This window comes from Myotis myotis, unplaced genomic scaffold (genome assembly GCF_014108235.1).
Source record: "Myotis myotis isolate mMyoMyo1 unplaced genomic scaffold, mMyoMyo1.p scaffold_m19_p_2, whole genome shotgun sequence".
NCBI classification, from domain to species: Eukaryota; Metazoa; Chordata; class Mammalia; order Chiroptera; family Vespertilionidae; genus Myotis; species Myotis myotis.
Genome location: NW_023416324.1, coordinates 56,042,117 through 56,054,846, shown reverse-complemented (window position 1 = coordinate 56,054,846; position 12,730 = coordinate 56,042,117). Strand labels below are relative to the sequence as shown.

General features: G+C 41.9%; 1 protein-coding gene across 5 annotated transcripts in view; it reads right to left on the bottom strand.

Annotated features, from left to right (window-relative positions):
• MIGA1 (mitoguardin 1) overlaps positions 1-11,838 on the bottom strand; it is an 85,883-nt gene extending 74,045 nt beyond the window's left edge. For 2 of the 5 annotated variants that reach the window (XM_036351569.1, XM_036351573.1), the window contains exons 1-2: positions 11,751-11,838; positions 6,268-6,381 (exon numbers count right to left, since the gene is read on the bottom strand). In XM_036351569.1, coding sequence (XP_036207462.1) covers positions 6,268-6,366 — 99 coding nt within the window. In that variant the 5' untranslated portion in view covers positions 6,367-6,381; positions 11,751-11,838. The other 3 variants (XM_036351570.1, XM_036351571.1, XM_036351572.1) reach the window with 3 other exon arrangements.
• Positions 11,839-12,730: the final 892 nt, after the last annotated feature.

Below are 12,730 nucleotides of genomic sequence, written 5' to 3'. Positions count from 1 at the left end.
CATCGGTCGGAACGCGAGTGCAGCTTTCTCTCCGAGGTTTGCAGCGGTTGCTGGGGCTCTGAGAGGCAGAGCCTCTGGGGACGGGACTGAGAGTAGCCATAACTGCTCCCTCCACCCGCTCTGTTGATCCCGTGAGACCCGCCCCGCCCAAGCCCTGCACAGAGCCATTTGCCAGATAGCCTCAGGCAAAGGCTAGATTAGCACCTCCCTAGAGGACAGAAGTTTTCCCACTGCAGACACAGCTGATTCTCACAGCCAGTTGGCCTGGAGGTCAAATCCCCCTAGTATTAACTACAACAATCAAGGCTTAACTACAACAAGACTGTGCACAAAGACCACTAGGGGGTGCACCAAGAAAGCATAAAAAATGCGGAGACAAAGAAACAGGACAAAACTGTCAATGGAGGATATTGAGTTCAGAACCACACTTTTAAGGTCTCTCAAGAACTGTCTAGAAGCCACCGATAAAGTTATTGAGATCCTCAAGAAATCTAATGAGACCCTCGATGTTGTGATAGAGAACCAACTAGAAATTAAGCATACACGGACTGAAATAACGAATATTATACAGACTCCCAACAGCAGACCAGAGGAGCGCAAGAATCAAGGCAAAGATTTGAAATGCGAAGAAGCAAAAAACACCCAACCAGAAAAGCAAAATGAAAAAAGAATCCGAAAATACGAAGATAGTGTAAGGAGCCTCTGGGACAGCTTCAAGCGTACCAACATCAGAATTATAGGGGTGCCAGAAGATGAGAGAGAGCAAGATATTGAAAACCTATTTGAAGAAATAATGACAGAAAACTTCCCCTACCTGGTGAAAGAAATAGACTTCCAAGTCCAGGAAGCGCAGAGAACCCCAAACAAAAGGAATCCAAAGAGGACCACACCAAGACACATCATAATTAAAATGCCAAGAGCAAAAGACAAAGAGAGAATCTTAAAAGCAGCAAGAGAAAGAAACTCAGTTACCTACATGGGAATACCCATACGACTGTCAGCTGATTTCTCAACAGAAACTTTGCAGGCCAGAAGGGAGTGGCAAGAAATTTTCAAAGTGATGAATGCCAAGAACCTACAACCAAGATTACTTTATCCAGCAAAGCTATCATTCAGAATTGAAGGTCAGGTAAAGAGCTTCACAGATAAGGAAAAGCTAAAGGAGTTCATCACCACCAAACCAGTATTATATGAAATGCTGAAAGGTATCCTTTAAGAAGAGGAAGAAGAAGAAAAAGGTAAAGATACTAATTATGAACAACAAGTATGCATCTATCAACAAGTGAATCTAAGAATCAAGTGAATAAATAATCTGATGAACAGAATGAACTGGTGATTATAATAGAATCAGGGACATAGAAAGAGAATGGACTCACTGTTCTTGGTGGGGAAAGGGGTGTGGGAGATGCGGGAAGAGACTGGACAAAAATTGTGCACCTAGGGATGAGGACAGTGTGTGGGGGGTAAGGGCAGAGGGTGGGGTGGGAACTGGGTGGAGGGAGCTATGGGGGGAAAAAAAGAGGAACAAATGTAATAATCTGAACAATAAAGATTTACTAAAAGAAAAAAATTTAAAATAAAATCTAATTGTACTAATTATATTCCATAAACATTTAGGGAATGCCGTCCATTGATCAGGAAGCACTGGGAATACAGAAAATACAAATCTTGCCCTAGCTGGCATGGTTCAGTGGTTGAGCATCAACCTATGAACCAGGAGGTCACCGTTCGATTTTTGATTCCTGGTCAGGGCACATGCCCATGTGCAGGAGGCAGCCAGTTAATGATCCTCTCTCATCATTGATGTTTCTATTTCTCTCTCCCTCTCCCTTTCTCCAATAAAAATATATTTTAAAAAACCCGAAAGAGCCCTAGCTGGCTTAGCTCGGTGGGTAGAGCATCAGCCTGTAGAATGAAGGGTCTCGGGTTTGATTCCAGTTAGGGGCATATGCCTGGGTTGCAGGCTCAATCCCCAGTGCGGGGCGTGCGGGAGGCAGCTGATCAATGATTCTCTCTCATCATTGATGTTTCTATCTCTCTCCCCCTCTCCCTTCCTCTTTGAAATCAATAAAAAATATATTTTTAAAAAAGAATATCCTACTCCTAAAGTAAAAAACAACAAAACTTAAAAAAAAAGGGGGGGCGCGGGGAGGGGACTAGTACCTTTCCACTGCCTTCCATGCAGCAAACGCTGGGGCTCTTGTAGTGAGAGCCTTTCTTTAAGTATATGACGCCAGTTTATAATTTCTTCAGTAAATGTGGTAATTAGTGGTGTCTTGTTTCATATGTGGAATGAGGAGGTTGTTGTGGTTCATGCATTTATTATGAATAGTATGAATGTAGTAGTTATTAGACTATAGATAAATAAATAGGTCTAATAATGTTATGGTTGGCAAAGGACTTATATGCATGCATATAAGCATAACCAATGGACATAAGACACTGGGGGGTAGGGGAGGCCAGGGGATTGTCAAGGGCTGGGGAAAAAAGGAGACATATGTAATACCCTTTGTAATACTTTAAGCAATAAAAAATAATAATAAAAAAAACAATTTATAAAAAAAATTAAAAAATTTAAAAAAATAATATTACGGTTGGATTATAAATTAAGATAGAAATTATTTATCCTATATGAGCAACAGATGAATAAGCCATAATTTTATGTAATTGCATTTGATTTAATCCTCCTCAACTTCTAATTGCAATTGATAATAAAGATATAATTAGGAGGTTTAGATTAATAGGTGAAATTGTGTATAAGATGGATAAGGGGGCTAGTTTTTGTCATGTTAGTAGAATCAGTCCTGATGATAGTGGAACACCTTTAGAGAGGGAAGGAGAGGGAGAGAGAGATAGAAACATCAATGATGAGAGAGAATCATTGGTCGGCTGCCTCCTGCACACCCTACACTGGGAATCAAGCTCGCAACCCGGGCATGTGCCCTGACTGAGAATCGAACCATGACCTCCTGGTTCATAGGTCAACACTCACCCACTGAGCCATGCTGGCGGGGCGTAAAATCTGAATTCTATTTATATGTTATATATTATTTTTACATAAAATTCCCATTAAAGTTTACAGTCCTAATCTCACGAAAAAAAGAAACCTTTCCATGACAAAAAATAAGGCAAATTTCCCAGGGAAAGATGTTTATCCTAAGTAATCTAGACAACACAAGGTTTGAAAGTCTCTAATATTACTCCTGCCTATCACTTTTAATTTGTTACTCCCCCTCTCCCCCAAGGAAAGTCAAATACTTCTATACCATTGCCTGGAACACTGGAACCACAGCATCTCATTTTCTTACCTCCAGACAAAACGAAAACTAGACATGTGTCCTATTCATTCAACATGCATTGAACATCAACTTATGGGCCACACGCTGAGAATAAAAAGAAAGGAATAAGACCCTGTTCCTTGTGCTCATATTGCATAATCCTCCATCCTCCATAACCTGATGCCACTGTTTAATGGTCTTGTCAAGTTTTCCTCCCTCATCTAATGTTCTCTGAAAACAGAATAGTTATTTGGTTACATACAAGTCTTCTGCTCCAATAACGTTGTTTCACTTTACACAGCATAAACTTCCCACTAGAATTAAATTGATGTATTCCTTTAAGTCCAACGCAGTACTTACCACACACCTTTTCTTTCTTCCTTTGTTGGTTTGTTTGTTTGTACAAGGGTTCTAAGCTAACTCTTAGTGCAGGGACTACATCTAGATCTTGCTCAACACTTTGGAGCTTGACTGAAACACAGTGATGCTTAATACATTTATTTTGAATAAATCTGACAACTGGAACATACCACAAGTCACATGCTAACTGTAAACTCTGGAAAATGGGGATATTAATATCTTCCTCATACAGTTGTTATAAAAGGAGATGACATATATAAAGTAGTATCTCACACAAGCAGGCATTCAAAAAATGTGAGCTCTTAATATTTTAGTGTAACAAACATCTTATTTTGGAATAACTTTACATTTACAGAAAAGTTGCAAAGATAGTAGAGAAAGTTCCCACATCACCAGATTTTCTCTGATATTAATATCTTACATAACCATAGTACTCTTGTCAAAACTAAAAAATTAACATTAGCACATTATTATTCACTATAGACCTAGCCCTGGCCAGGTAGCTCAGTTGGTTAAAGTGTTGTCCTGATATAACAAGGATTCCGGTTCAGTCCCCAATCAGGGCACATACAAGAAGCAACCAATGAATGCATGGATGGGTGGAGCAGCAAATCTCTCTCTCTCTCTCTCATCAATTTAAAAAAGAAAGAGCTATAGCCTTAATCTACTTTCACAAGTTTCCCAACTATTGTTCTTTTCTATTCCAGGACCAATTCAGAATACCACAGTGCATTTAGACAGATTTTTATTTTTAAGTGTTTAGTTAATTCCTAGTCTCTCTCACTCCACTCTGATTTTGGAAAATCAACTAAACTACTTACCCTTTTCCATCTGAAAAACAGAGTTTGTTTGTATTAACATGATACATTGTAATATGCCAAAATAACCCTTAAGAAAACTGCAGAAGCTAAAGAGACTTAAGTATTTTGTTTAGAGTATGTATTCATTAAATGAAAGAAAAATACTTGGAAAATGTATTATTTCTTAAATAAATAAAACAGGGAAATAAAATAGGAGTGAATATTTATTGGGATGCTCACTCATCTTTACTATGTGCTGGACACTTGTTTCATTCCTTTTGTAGATAAAAATTGGCTTTAAAGAGGTTAAGTATTTTGCCAAAGTTACTCAATCACACAATTCCAGTGTTGGAACATGAATCAAAAAGACAAGATGTGTTTAAATCCATGCAGGTTATGTATCATGTGTTGAAATTACTTCAGTCACAATGACATATCTCACTATTACTATGTTATATAATAAAATTATACTGCATTATTATAATCCTATCTAATAATAGACAAACATGGTAATTAACCATACCTCCGACATGCTTCCCATTGGCTAATCAGGGCGATATGCAAATTAACTGCCTACCAAGATGGTAGCTGGCAGCCAGGCAGCTGAAGCAAACAGGAGGCTTGCTTGCTCCAGTGATGGAGGAAGCTATGGTTCCCCGCCTGCCGCTGCCGGCCTCTGAGTTGCACTCTAAGAAACAATGTTGCAATTATAGAAGCTAAACAAACCCCAGAAACCAGCTTTCAGCCAGCCAGACCTCAGACCTGGAGCTGCAACAGTGTTTCAATTATAGAAGCCAAACAAACCCAGATACCTGCTTTCAGCAGCTGAGGTCTCAGAGCTGAAGCCGAGCCTCAGAGCTAAAGCCAGCTCTCAGTTCCAGTGACAGCCATAGAAGGTAAATAAATCCCAGAATTAAAAAAAGAAAAGAAAAAAAGGAGAGGTTGGGAGCTTCAGTCACCCACCAGCCTGAAAACGGCCCTCAGCCCCTCACCCAGACTGGCCAGGCACCCCAGTGGGGACCCCCACCCTGAAGGGGGTGTGACCAGCTGCAAACAGCCATCATACCCTAATCCAGGCTGGCCAGGCTCCCAAGCGGGACCCCCACCCTGATCTGGGACACCCTTCAGGGCAAACCAGCCGGCCCCCACCCGTGCACCAGGCCTCTACCCTATATAGTAAAAGGGTAATATGCAAACTGACCCTAACAGCAGAAAGACTGGGAATGACTGGTCACTATGACACACACTGACCACCAGGGGGCAGATGCTCAATGCAGGAGCTGCCCTCTGGTGGTCAGGCGCTCCCACATGGGGAACTCTGCTCAGCCACAAGCCAGGCATGTAGGAAGCAGCCAATCAATGATTCTTCCTCATCATTGATGTTTCCATCTCTCTCTCCTCAGACACAGAAGCATCAAACCTCAGAGGGAGGGAGGAGAGGTGGGGAGGAGGGGGGTTTGGGGGTAAGAGATCAACCAAAGGACTTGTATGCATATAAGCATAACCAATGGACACAGACAGTTGGAGGGTGGAACATGTGCTTGGGGGGCAGGAGAGAGAGGTCAATGGGGGAAAAAGGAGATATGTAATACTTTCAACAATAAAGAATTTAAATAAAGGTAATACAACCCCTTTTAAGAGTTATGAATTTGATAACAACAAAAACACAAAATAAAACCAAGGTAAGTTGTAAACTACTTTAATAAATATTTTGACTGAACCTTTTAAAACTTCAATTAAATTTTAAACACTGAAAGCAAAATATGCTCTGAGCAGTAAACTTATTATTCAACTTCATGTTAGTTTCTTTCTTTTTTTTTTTTTTTTACCTGAGAAAGAGAATAGTACCAAGACAGGGGGCGATCAAACGCTCTTAGTGCTGTGGTCTTCAAGGAAAACTGTGATTCGCTTACTGTTTCTTCTGACATGACTCCTCTTCTAATCTTCATTATATGAAACATAAAAACCACAAAGATTTCTGGTTACTCTACCAATATAATAAATTAATATATTAATAATTCATGATATTACATTTACCTGAAGAGCATTGTGAGCCAAATTTACTTCAACTAAATTTACTTATTATTACTTATTATTCACCAAAGCAGCCAAAAAGTAAATGAGTTAAATTTGAACTTGAGTTCAGGTAGTTAAATCTCCTTCCAGTTAAATAAACATTTCAGCTTTTACATAATACTTTAAATCTATTTCTCCCCATGTACTTCCTTCAAATAACAGTGGGGGTGGGTAATGGTGGGTATTGAAAGGAATCTGCTTGAATCATGATTCCCGCAACTAGAAAGGAACCTCAGCGTTCACTGAACTTCAGAACTCAAGCATTTATTATCCTACTGTTCCATTTTAAAGATCTTCAAAAAAGTGCCATATACATGCTATGAAATTTAGATATAGTTTTAATGCCTATTTCTATAGAAACCAAAGAAAGAAGAGTCAGATGTCTACAGATGAGGCAGCTGTCACTCAGAGAGACCCTTACAGGTAGCAGAACCTGACTGAAACATGATGGTTCAGGGTCTATGTTTTACAGAGACAGAAACCCAATTTTATCATTGTACCCAGCTGGACACATACTAAACAAATTCACAGAGTATTGCTGTATAAATTAGTTTACAAATTTATTCATTCACAATAAGGAAATATACTATCTAGTGAAAGAATAGTTACACTACCAAAACATACCCTTTCTGAAATAAAATATTATAGGGAGCTGAATTAATAATTAATTGAAAATCCTGCCTGGCAAGCACAAATTTAATGGGTTCTGAGGAATATTCATCCAGGCCAAGAAAAAGGTACACCTACCAAACTTAACATTTCTTTTCCTTAGATAGTGCTATATAAACATTACCAAAGAGAAAAAACAAATTACCAACAATCCCTCTATAAAACCTTATTTGCTATACTTTCTTTAAGTCCTTTATATTTCTGCATGTATTTTCTCTGCTCTCTTTTTCTGGATTCCAGCAGACTACTCCCTTCTGTTAATACCGCCCCTTTTCAGACAAGCATTAAAACTACTGATTAAGTAGTTTCATTTCACATTAAACACAGCAATACATTTAGGATGGGTTATTGCTACTACTAACACCCAATCCCTTATTAGTGCCACAATGTAAATTTAATTCCCCCTCACGCATATTGGAATTACAATGTTCAGGCTCAGGATAATTAGTTCTAACTTAAGTATAGTACACTTATCCTAACAAAAAACAAACAAACAAAAAACTGTGATGTGGACATTATAGAGAAATACAAAGGAAACCATGAAGAAACAAACAAGGATTGCTGGCAGGGGTCATTGTTCCTGCACTGGGACCTCCCTCTGCCGTAGAGCTGGCTGGCAGCCATATCTGAGTTTCCATCAGTGATTCCCTGAGACTTTGCCCCATCCAATTTGCAGCCCCACTTAACCTGTTTGTAGTGGCTTTTCCTTATGAAAGACCTGTCCTGGCTCAGACTTCAGACTTTGCTAAGATCTCTCAAACAAGCTGCAGTTGGCATCAGCATGCCCCAAACCTATCAGTAGAAGGCCCAAGACCCAGCACTAGCACCAGCCTGCCTTGCTTCACAGGTGGGCCTCACCTGGTCACTTCCAAGCCCAATACAAGTAGCAGCCATCTGCAGACCTGTCTGTAATTCCTGCCCCATGGCCCCAGGCAGTGGCTGACTTTGCACCTCCCAGGAGGCTCCAGAGCCAGTGCACCAGGTGGGACAGCTTACGACCATACCAGATTACAACTCTACACATCCACAAAAAACACACTCAAGGGGCAGATTCAGTAAGTACCAAAGCCCCACTGAAATAAGTCCTGCTCCATAGGGGTGTCTTCTGTATAGCAGCTCTACCACTGTAGTCACAGCTGGTCCTCACAGCCAATTGGTCTGGAGGTCAATCCCTCAAACTGACACCAATAGCAATCAAGGCTCAACTACAACATGACTGTGCACACAGCCCAACCAGGGGTGCACCTAGAGTGCTTAGCTCAGGTGACTCAGGAGTCTGAACCACTGGGCCCCACAGGACATTTACAACACAAAGCCACTCTACCAATTCCAGGAGACATAGAAGCTCTACCTAATACATAGAAACTAACACAGGGTAGCAGCCAAAATGTGGAGACAAAGAAAACAGGTCACAAATGAAAGAAATGGAAGCAAGCAAACACAGAGTTCAAAACAATGGTTATAAGGTTACTCAAGGATCTCAATGAGAGCTGCAAGGATCTTAGTGGGACTTTCAAAGACATGAAAAAGGACCAGTCAGAAATTAAGCATACACTAACTGAAATAAAGAATAATTTACAGGGACTCAAGATAGGGTAGAGGATTCTGAGAATCAAATCAATGATTTGGAATATAAGGAAGCAAAAAACACCCAATCAGAAGAGCAAAAAGAAAAAAAGAGTTAAAAAATATGAAGGTGGGACAACTTTAAGCATACCAACTTTTGCATTATGGAGGTGCCAGATGAGAAGAGACAGAGAGCAAGATATTAGAAACCTATTTGAAGAAATAATGACAGAAAACTTCCTCTATCTGGTGAAAGAAACAGACTTATAAGTATAGGAAGTGCAGAGTCCCAAACAAGAGGAACCCCAAGAGGACCACACCAAGACACATCATCATTAAAATGCCAAGAGCTAAAGACAAAGAGAGAATCTTAAAAGCAGCAAGAGAAAAGCAGTTAATTACCTACAGGGGAGCGTCCATACGACTGTCAGCTGATTTCTCAACAGAAACTATGCAGGCCAGAAGGGAGTAACAAGAAATTTTCAAAGTGATGAATAGCAAGGACCTACAACCAAGATTACTCTACCCAGCAAAGCTATCATTTAGAATTGAAGGTCAGATAAAGAGTTTCACACACAAGAAAAAGCTAAAGGAGTTCATCACCACCAAACCAGGATTACATGAAACGTTAAAGGGTATTCTTTATGAAGAGGAAGAAGAAAAAGATAAAAAATATGAAGAATAAAAAGGCAATAAATACATATCTATCAACAATTGAATCTAAAAATCAAAATAAACGAATAAGAAATCTAATGAACAGACTAAGCTAGTGAATCAAATAGAATCAGAGGCATGGAAATGGAACAGACTGACCATTCTCAGAGGGAAAGGAGGTGGGGGGCAGGAAGAGATAAAAGAAAGACCTTATACGCATACAGGCATTACCAACGGACACAGACAACAGGGTGGTAAAGGCCTGGGACAGGGGAGAACCGGGTGGAGGTGGTCAAAGCGGGGGTAAGGGGGGAACATCTGTAATACTCTCAACAATAAAGATTTAAAAGAAGAAAAAAAAATACTGAGAGTAATTCACCCCAAGTGAATTTTTCCATAATAGAGGGTTCCAAATTTTTAAGCAGAGGGAAAAGAAAATAAACACTTCAATTTGCTGCAGGGGTTTTCTCAAATGAATTCTGACAAATCTGTACTCTTGCATTCTAACTACCTCATTACTTTTCATCTAAAATCACTGAGGAGCCCTAACCGGTTTGGCTCAGTGGATAGAGCATCAGCCTGCAGACTCAAGGGTCCGAGGTTCGATTGTGGTCAAGGGCATGTACCTTGGTTGCGGGCACACACCCAGTAGGGAGTGTGCAGGAGGCAGCTGCTTGATGTTTCTCTCTCATCGATGTTTCTAACTCTCTATCCCTCTCCCTTCCTCTCTGTAAAAAATCAATAAAATATATTAAAAAATAAAAATAAAATAAAATCACTGAGGAAGTGATTCCAAACTTAATCATTAATAACTGAATAACTTTTAAAAACCAGCCATTTCAGTTGCTTTCATAAGTATTAATTAAAATAAACATGAAGACAGTTTCATGATTATACACATTTGTAGAGGGTCTAAATCATCACAAAAAAATATCGTACTATGTAATATTACTCACTTGTCTCTATTCTAACCACCGGAGAGTTAAAAATAAGTGTCACAAATAGAGATTGCCTCTTAAACACCCTAAAATTCTATTCTACAACTTGGTTTTATAATCCAAGCAAGAATGAAACTATGGCCTAGCTGGTATGGCCTAGTGGATAGAGCTAAGGACTGAAGGGTCCCGGGTTCCATTCCTGTCAAGGGCACATGCCCAGGTTTCGGGCTCAATCCCTAGTGGGGGTGGGGGGAAGACGTGCAAGAGGCAGCACACCAATGGTTCTCTCTAATCATTGATGTTTCTCTCCTCCCTTCATCTCTGAAATCAATAAAAATATACTTTTTTAAAAAGAATGAGCCCTTGCCGGTTTGGTTCAGTGGCTAGAGCCTCCGCCTGTGGACCAAAGGGTCCTGGGTTTGATTCCAGTGAAGGGCAGGTACCTTGGTTGCAGGCTCCACCCGACTGTGCCCTGGTCGCCCTGGTCGAGTGCGTACAGGAGGCAACACATCAACGTTTCTGTCTTTCTTTCCCTCTCTCTTCCACTCTCCCTAAAAATCAACAGAAAAATATCCTCGGATGAAGATTAACAACAAAAAAGAATAAAACTCTGTAAAACCCCCCCCCCCCCAAATGTTGACGTGAAGCATAAATCTGCATGACCAAACTTTGAGAAGGTACAAAGCAAAAATGCTTAGTCGCTACAAAGATAACATTAAAAAATAAAGGTCTGTGCAACCGCAAGATCTGTTAAGAATCATCCTCCATAAAATAAATGTTGAACCATTTTATTCAATGAAGGGCTCCGACAGGACAATCCGGATGCTAAAGCATCTTCAAAGAAAGCATCACCTTCCCCATCCAAAATCTCCTCCCTGCTCACATCACGGCCATTCAAGCAGAACCTTGGACCGCACCGGCTGCCCAGCTCCAGGGCGCTGCCCCCCCCCCCACCCGGCCCCCCCCCCGCTCCAGGGCGCTGTCCCCCTCAACCCCCGGCTCCAGGGCGCTGCCCCAGCTCCAGGGCGCTGCCCCCCGAGTCCAGGGCGCTGTTACCCCGCCCCCCCCCCCCCCCAGCTCCAGGGCGCTGCCCCTCCAGCTCCAGGGCACTGCCCCGGCTCCAGGGGCCGCCCTAGCGCCCACCCCGCTCTGCGGTCTCCCGCTCCCTTTACAGGAGGACCAGAGAAGGAGCTGGCTCTCAGCTCTGCCGCCCAGCCCCTCACTCAGCGGGGCACGGGCCAGCTCACCCTGATTCAGCGCCCCCCTTGGCGGGCCTCCCTCCGGCGTGGGAAGTCCCCCGGCTTTCCGTTCCAGCAGCCCGCACTCGGAATCCGAGGGCTAGGGCGGCGCTGGGACCCGTACCCGCCCCTCCCGGCCGCCGCCTCTGCCCCGTGACCCCTCCTGGGTACCTGGCGCGGCAGGCCAGGTGCAGCCGGCGCACGCCTGCTTCCCCGCCGCGGCCGGGAGCTGAGCGGCAGTCGCCCGGCCGGGAGGGCGGAGTCCTTCCGGGGTCAGGAGTGGGAAGGTGAAGAGAAAGCGGCGGGGCCGGCAGCCTGTCTGCGTGAGGGGCTACGTGTGAAGCAGCTCCCGCCATTTTTGTTTAGGATAGACTCTCTGCCCCCCACCCCCGCCCTTGTCAGATGAATGTAGAAATTAGATTAGAAGAATTACATCTTGTTATAATGCTGTCAAGCGCTAGTATTGGCCCTGGCTGGGTTGGCTCAGTGGATAGAGCGTCGGCCTGCGGACTGAAAGGTCCCAGGTTCGGTTCTGGTCACAGGCATGTACCTTGGTTGCAGGCATATCCCCAGTGGGAGGTGTGCAGGAGGCCACTGATCAATGTTTCTCTCTATCCTTCTCTTTTCCTCTCTGTAAAAAATCAACAAAGTATATATTTTTTTTAAAAAAAGAGCTAGTATTGTAGTTCATAACCTTTTGTGGAACTAGGACCATTCTGTGAATCTGGTGAAAACTATGGGGTCTCTCCCTCAGAAAAATGCACATAAACACATACTTATACAGTATTTTTTAAAAATTATATACATTACATATATATACATACATATAAAGTTCTCAAAAAATGTATACACACTTTGAACAATTATAAAGGCAGTGTTTATTAAAATACATTTCATTTTCAAAATTGAACTATCAGGAAAAGAAATTGAGTTATCAGCTGTTAAAGTGTTATACATTTTGGGGGGGAATATATATATATACAGTTCAGATGTCCTAAACCAATCCATAGATCCCAGATTAAGAACTTCTACTACTATAGACCCTCAGCCCCTAAACTAATGAATATTAGCAGACATTCCAACCCTGTATCGATAATGAAGTTATTGATTTTTTGTTATTGTCGTTATTTAACAGAGGAGAAGCCTGCAAC